Source organism: Lygodium microphyllum, chromosome 12 (genome assembly GCF_053477565.2).
Source record: "Lygodium microphyllum isolate KBCC chromosome 12, Lygodium_microphyllum_v1.1.10, whole genome shotgun sequence".
Lineage (NCBI taxonomy): Eukaryota > Viridiplantae > Streptophyta > Polypodiopsida > Schizaeales > Lygodiaceae > Lygodium > Lygodium microphyllum.
This window is the reverse complement of record NC_141146.1, coordinates 61,575,168-61,582,584: the sequence shown is the minus strand read 5'-3', so window position 1 is coordinate 61,582,584 and position 7,417 is coordinate 61,575,168. Positions and strand designations below refer to the sequence as shown.

General features: G+C 42.4%; 1 protein-coding gene across 3 annotated transcripts; it reads right to left on the bottom strand.

Moving 5' to 3' along the window:
* Positions 1–1,160: 1,160 nt before the first annotated feature.
* Positions 1,161–5,744, bottom strand: LOC148027822 (uncharacterized). 3 transcript variants are annotated; one of them, XM_087689529.1, is made up of 4 exons: positions 4,849–5,737; positions 3,713–4,213; positions 2,990–3,229; positions 1,161–2,060 (listed from the first exon to the last, which is right to left on the bottom strand). In XM_087689529.1, exons 1-4 carry the CDS (start codon positions 4,921–4,923, stop codon positions 1,551–1,553), a joined length of 1,326 nt encoding a protein of 441 aa, XP_087545655.1. In that variant the 5' UTR covers positions 4,924–5,737; the 3' UTR covers positions 1,161–1,550. The 3 variants fall into 3 exon arrangements, with proteins under 3 accessions (XP_087545655.1, XP_087545656.1, XP_087545657.1); XM_087689530.1 differs by lacking the exon at positions 2,990–3,229 and having other exon boundaries at positions 4,849–5,744; XM_087689531.1 differs by lacking the exon at positions 3,713–4,213 and having other exon boundaries at positions 4,849–5,741.
* Between the last annotated feature and the right edge of the window lie 1,673 nt (positions 5,745–7,417).

Sequence of the window (7,417 nt, the reverse complement as noted above, 5' to 3'; positions counted from 1 at the left end):
ACTCATAGGATGTTGAGCAATTAGAAGTTGCATAAAGAGAGTGGTTGTGGTTGGTTGAATAGATTGCTAGGATTGCAAAAGAGAAGCACAAGGCCAACAATTCTCCAAGAGCACATATTTCAACTTGTACTTGCAAACCCTCACACAATAGGTTTATATTAAGAGCTTATACACATAATCTTATGCCAAGAGCCTAACAAAAGGGACTTGTATCTAAGGAGTTGGTCGTTTGTACTAGCCAAATTGCATGACTGAAAAGGAAAATATTATCCTAGACTAAGAAGGAAAAAATACGGCTCATATAAAAAATGTGTTGTACAAAGTTTCCTTTTACGAAATGGATTTTATAAAAAGCTACTCATAAATATTTTTGTTACACAAATTGATCGAGTGTGTTTAGCTTGGCTGACCAGTTGGTTGAGTTGTACCACAAATATATACTTCTTTCATTTCTCTTCTTGATGTTTTCCTAGTAGGCACTTGAACACAAGGAAATACCCCTTTGAGCTTGATCTCCTTCTTTGATTGCACATCTGATGTGGCGCTTAGCAAAAGTTCAATGCTTATTATCCCTTTTCCAAAGGGCAAGAGCTAATACATCCATCACACACAAAAAAAGCATTTGGAGCTTGAAGTGTACACAACCAAAATATGTGTGTGCACTGGTTGAGTGGCCAATAAATAGCCAAAAAGAATGGGGAAAAATATGGCAAGTCAACCAACCGAATCTTGTTGATTGCCGCCAAATTTGGCCAACTTGCCAAATCTAATCGTCCCTAATAAATATGGCCAACTACTAGGTAGCAATAAATGTGGCCTGACCTGTTTGGCCACATGGCACAAAACTACATATCTGTTGCCTAATAAAACTGCCCAAAAACTAATACTTGTTGAAAGATGCCCAAACTGATGAGCGATATGTAACTCATGTAATACTTAAAATGCTAGTCCTTGGTGAACATAATCCTAAAGATTCATAACGTATTCCACGTTAGCCTATTGAAAAAGTATCTACCTAATCCAAATCATGTACTTGATGATCAACACCAACAGTAACCTTAAAATGCTAATCGAAGGGATGATTAAACATCTAACAAAGTAAAGGGACTAATAACATAGCAAGGTCCAATACTAAGACATGTGCATGACATCTTGACATATTATTGCCTGAATTGTGTCATATTATTGGCTTTACAATGCAATATACTTGTCATACAATATAGTATGGAAAATGCAATAAGAAAGATAAAAAATATGGATATTGGGTTCATTCGATGGATCTTACTAATGTAAATCTAACCATATGCTCAAGTTTTGATTTTGATCTAAATATACCAAATGGTGGGAAGAACTACCATTTTCTCCTAGATGTGAGAGAGATTCTTTGCCCTTCTCAAGGGATTTTGCCCTACATTACCCTCCCAAAGAAGCATTTCAAAAATTTTTAAAGGTCCGCTTGTTGAGTTAGTACAAAGGAGAAGTACGTTTAGAGATTTGCCCTTTTTATATAATTGGATGACGAATGTGTAGCTTTAGTACAATGTTCCATGTCACAGCCTTTTTCCCGAGTATGAAGGCGGCCCCTCTTTCAGGGTCGGCGCAGGTATGCCGTGCCGGCTGCCATGCGAGGAAAGGGAGTGGCGGCGGCGGGGGCTGGCGCATTCGGGGGCGGGAGGCGGCGGCGGAGGGCGCTGACGTGGACTGCTGACGGCGCGGCGTCGGCCGCATGGAGAGACGGGCGCGGAGGGGTGACGTGGCCTGGGCGTGGCGGGGCCGCGGCGGCGGCAGGGCGAAGGGGGGGGCACTGAGCTGGCGAGACGGGCAGGGGCCGCGTGGAGGCGGGCGGGCGAGGGCGGCGGGCCCCGCCTGGGCAGGAAGTTGTCCACGTCGCAGTACTCGTCGTCGTCGTCGTCGTCGTCGTCCGGGCGAATGGAGGCCCGCCACCTGTTCGACAGGCCGTACGCCAGCGCCCTCTCCCGCCTAAGCGCCGCTTCCTCCTTTTGCTGCAGCCGCTCCCGAAGCGCCTCCAGATTCCCTCTCGCGTTGCACCATCCCGCTTCCTGCATAGAAACAAGCCTTAATGTTTGCATATTGCCCACAGAACAAGAAAACATATAGTATTCTTAAAGAAATTGTTTTAAACATCTCTTAAAATAACAATGATTTATTAAATTAACAAGTAAACTAGATAATGAATATGCAAATTGAAATGGCAGTCTAGAGGAAATGGCTTGGATTCTCTAAGCTCATTGCTTTTGTGTGTGTGTGTGTGTGTGTGTGTGTCTTGGGGGGGTTTTGTGAGCAATTACTATTACTTCCCTATAGGATCTAGCGAAAAAGGATGTTTTCTTCATGCAATGTACTAAAATGTTTTTCTCTAAAAACTTAACAGATCCTTCAATGAGACACACTCCTAGGTAACATTTATAAGAGCGCATTAGGGGGTAGCCACGCATTGGTTTTTGTACACAAGGCCCACCCCATCAAACACTTAATTAAGGCTTTGTTGGCTTCCATAATTTTTTAAGATAAAGCAATCCCCATGTGTCCCATGCTTTTCCTCCTCATACTTTCTATATTATGAGGTAACATGTCCAAAAATCTAAGCATGCAAGCATATGACATGACACTTAACCTACTAAGGACATTTGTAGTAGTTTCTCTTTTGAGTTGCCACCCTTGCCAAACTCTTGACATACTCTTAAAAAGTAAGTAGGTGCACACTTCCTTTCAAGCCCCCTACAATGTGATTTCATGATTGTTAAGATACAAGCGCCCCAACCAAACTTGAACTAGCATTGGAGGGAAACATGTGTACGATCCACCCCCACCTAATAAGAAAGATCTCTTGGAATCACTTTGTATATCCAACATAGGAATTGCAAGTATGGTGTCATAGGCACACCTTTTTCTATGCCTATCTAGACATAGCTATTTCCACCACTAGTACATCTGATGCATTGGAAGAAATCAAGAACTTCCACCTTACCTCTAGTTCTCGAAAGTTTATACATCTTGAGCTCTTTTGATCATCTAAATGTTGTCTTTGATTATGTGTCGCTATTGTGCTCATGGTATTGTGCAATCGATGGGCACGCACACTTGCTTGTGCTCTCACCAAGGCTTGCATGCACCTTAATGTGATTGCTGCTTGCTTTCGCACTACATGACCACGCACTAATGCTTGTAGCTTCACCAGTGCTTTCAATGCTCGCAATGCCCTTCTAGCCTGCACATTATAAAGTCATAACAAATATTATAAGCAATTGCCAAACTACAAGGGTGATTCTAGCATAAGCTTGATATATGCACACTACAATGTATTGAATGTAAACAAGAGAGAAAAAGAAAAATAGGATGTGGAAGAATGCTACACATCCCAAGATCATGGGACTAGGGAATATCCTCAAGGTATCCATTATTCAATTGCGTATTCATATACAAGGCACCACCATACAAAGGGTCATTTTCTTGCTTTGATTGAGATATGACTTCAAATGCCATAGCTATAGGGTAAGGAATAACCAAACGTATCAAAACAAACATATTCACGACAACAATAAACATCAAATATGTGTTTGTAAAAGACAAATGCCTAATATCGCATTAAATGTCGTAGCTATAGGGTAAAGAATAACAAACACATCAAAACAAACTTATTCACAAGAACAATAAGGATCAAGCATGTGTTGATAAAAAGCCTAGTGCTTACCAGGAATCCGCGAAAGATTGCTTGGATGAGTGTGGCAGCTGAATGTTCGATATCAAAGGCAATAGACTTGGTGGTGGGAGTAGATAGAGGGTGAGGATGCAACTTGTGGCTACAAGTCTGGGTAGAAGGGGTTGGACTTTCTAATCCTTGAGCATGGCTTTTAAGGGTGTGTGGTGGGGTGGCGAGACGCTTGGGCGGTGCCCATAAAACCGGCTCCTTGGTGGTGGGGACATAGGCCAAACCCTCCTCATAGCTGATATCCTCTAATGAGTCCACAAGGGCATGTGAGACGGCCCTCTTGTCAATGGCACTGGCAGTCTTGAACAACATGAGGCCCTTGGGCCACCTTCGGGACCTAGACTCTTCTTCACACATGACCCTCCCCTCTAGCACCGCACCATCCCGCTTTTGGCCTTTTATAATGCCATTACCGTTTATATGATTGTCCGCGCCCTCGTCGTCACGTGCGTCCCCGCCTTCACCCCGCTTCTTCTTCTTCTTCTGTTACAAAAACGCGCCCCCCCCCCACACACACACATACATTAAATTTTTGTAAAAATCGAGAGAATCAGCATTTCTTTTTGGGCCAGTAAAAATACATATGGACGTTGTGACATTGAATATCAGCATGGGAGGCAAAATAAAGGTTAATTATTTTATCTTCTTTTTTTTTTGGCAAACTCTCATGTATGTGATCACCCCCGCCGGCCCAACCCACAACATCGTGCCTAGCTTTTCCGGGTTTTTCTTAAGAATTTAATTAATATATTCGCGATCAGTGGCTGATAGCCTGATAATGTGTATTATAATATAATAATAATAATAATGTAGCAGGCATTGGTCAAGTAGTAAATAAAGTATCCTCAGCCCGTGCTTTTTATAAATTCTAAGAAAAGGGGAATTTTCATGCAAGCATCCACTGACATTCAGAGAACTGAATTCAAAACATTTAATTTACTGTCGTGGCAGATGCTTTCTGCATGACGTGCTTTTCTTTTGCTCGATCCACTTAAAGAAAGAGCAAGCATATTCTATCACTCGTAATTCGAAGACATTTTTGCTTGGTGAAGCTGACAAGATAGGCATGCATTGTTCATTCTAATTTGTTAGTTAATGATAAAACAGGGGGGACTAACCTCCTTTTGCCTCGTTGCAGCGGGGGTCTTCTTCACACCGAAGAGGGCTTTGATCCATTTGGCGGATGCGCCCATCTCTCTCTCTCTCTCTCTCTGTCTCTCTCTCTCTGTGTTTCTGTGTCTGCTTGGCTTTGTAATAGAGAATAAGAAGAGCTAGCCAACCAAAGCATCCATTATTATAGCATAGTCAGATCAACCAAGCTCTCATCTCAGCTCCACCATCAAGCAAATGCCAGCCCCTGCAACTGCAAAAGAGGCAATCATGTGCAAGCAAGAGAAACAATGGCAATGTGAGCACACAGAGACACAGAGAGAGAGAGAGAGAGAGAGGGAGATTCCAATCATTCCATAGAAAGTTTTGGCTTAAAAAGGCAATCTAATGCCATGCAAGCCCATTCCCTTTGCACACTGGATCCCCCCCCCAAGCAAGCCAAACGCCTAAGTCCAGAAGATAAATGCCACACAAGGCTAGTCCTTTGATGGCAAGCATTCGCCCCCTAGAATCATCGGAATAAAGGAGGGTAAAGTTCCATAGCCACTGAAAAAGGGGAGGGTCTTTGCTAGGCAGCTAACCTGGGCGTGCAGCAGAGGACAAGACTTGTCTATACGAGAGGCAGTGCGGCATGGAGAGAGAGAGAGAGAGAGAGAGAGAGAGAGAGAGAGAGGGAATGCAAGTCCAAGCAGCTACCGAGGGCCAAGGTCTGTGACTGCAGAGAGACTGATGAATGTGAGAGAGAGAGAGAGAGAGAGAGAGAGAGACACTGAGACACTCGAATGTAACCGCCGCAGGCAGTAAAAGGACTACTACTTCTACTGCTGCCTTGTAGAAGAAGCTTACTTAGTGGACAAGTGCCGTCTCGAGTCTCCCAACTTCCCAAGTGTGAAAGGGAGAAAGAAGCGGAAGACGAAGACGAAAGAGCCCCCCCACCGTCAAGAATCATCGGGGGATTTATGCCCATTTTAATAATCCTCGAATGTATCTTTTTACACCACGTCACAAAAACCCCTCACGCTTACTAAAAGCATACTAGGATGGTTTACTAAAGCGCGTGGTACATACTAGGGTATCTTGAGGTGGTTCCACACCTAGAGACTTTATTAGTCTTTCATGAGTCCAGCAAGGAAAGATAACTACCATTTCGATCAAGAAGCCAAAGCCCATGTCACGTCATGTTTACTTGCTTTCAAGACTTCTACAAAGTCTAGTAAGGGTAGTGTCACACCTGTAGTCATGACTAGAGTTTCAAAGTAAAAGTAATCATATGTTCAATCCGTAAGGAGGTACAAAACCATGTCACACCATGTTCACTCTACTTGTAATACTCCCACCACAAAGTCTAGTCTTAGTAGCTATGACACAATCCTAAAAGAAGGGCATAACACCACACTTTGTAAAGCATACAAGGATATTATAGCTAATGGAGTGACTCTCATGGTAGAGGGACCATGTTGACAATGGAAAGGGAGAACTAAGAGAGGATATCCATAATGCACAGCCTTGTAGATATAGCATCCATCATCTCAAAGGAACAATTATCTTTTACTTGGCATAATCATCGAAAGGAAGGGCATTGGAGGGCACTACTCTTGAATCATGTGTACACTGATGGTGGTATGTGATGGATGGCCTTAGATTGTAGATCTTCTCTCCCACTAGATGTCATTGCTTGTGACCACTATCCAATTCAAATGACTTTTTGCATGCCACTCCATGGTCAACACCATAAGAAGGACATCCTCCTTTCAAACTAAGTAGTTCATACCTCGCATTCTCATAAAGATGAAACATGTGTGGTAGATTTACAAGAAGGAAATGGCAGGACTTGATGATTGCATAAATGGAATTTGTCATAGAAGTAGCTAACGAGAATGGCAAAATTATTGCACATCAAAGGAGAAATGCCGTGGATCGATCGTGTTGCTAGAGTTAGATCTAGTCCTATTTACTCTTAGAGTTCCTTCAAATAATCCTATTTTTTGATACCTCCTGTCAAAAGTTGAATTTTATTGTAAAGCTCAAGAAGCCATTAGAATTTAGGCTACAAAAGTGTCATTGAAGGCTAGATGGGAGGTCAATGGAGGTGTGCCATCAACTTTTTATTTTGATGCCCTAAGAAGAAAGGAAGGAGAGATACATTAGGTGCATCAAAGACTCCAATGGAACCTAAGAACATTTTACCAGTCTTTCACGAGCATCTATCAACAATTATAGTTAGGGAGAGTATTTGAGGACTATGTACCATTGTTATTCAGATTTTTGAAGGACTAGCCCAAAAGGAGACAAAGTACAAGTGCCACAAGTTATCCTAAAGAACACAGAGATTTTGAGCTTCGTCAAGATTAATGTATGGGACACTTGTATTTTTCAGAAGGACAATATGATTACAATTGTGTCCAAATGAGAACCAGGCTTGCTCCCATATAAGTTGTATTTATTTCCATGAACACATGTAGTTAAAGTGATGTGCACAATGGAATTTCCCATCTTAGAAATGGTCAAGAATATGCCTTGTTATTATTGGGCCGAAGTTGTCTCCAAAGCTATGTACATTATGAATAGGACTACCAT

Coding starts and splice junctions, on each gene's coding strand:
- LOC148027822 (XM_087689529.1), bottom strand. CDS start 4,923: ATGGGCGCATCCGCCAAATGGATCAAAGCCCTCTTCGGTGTGAAGAAG. Junction 3,230..3,712: donor CAATCTTTCGCGGATTCCTG/GTAAGCACTAGG, acceptor TATAATGTGCAG/GCTAGAAGGGCATTGCGAGC. Junction 2,061..2,989: donor TAAACTTTCGAGAACTAGAG/GTAAGGTGGAAG, acceptor GTTTCTATGCAG/GAAGCGGGATGGTGCAACGC.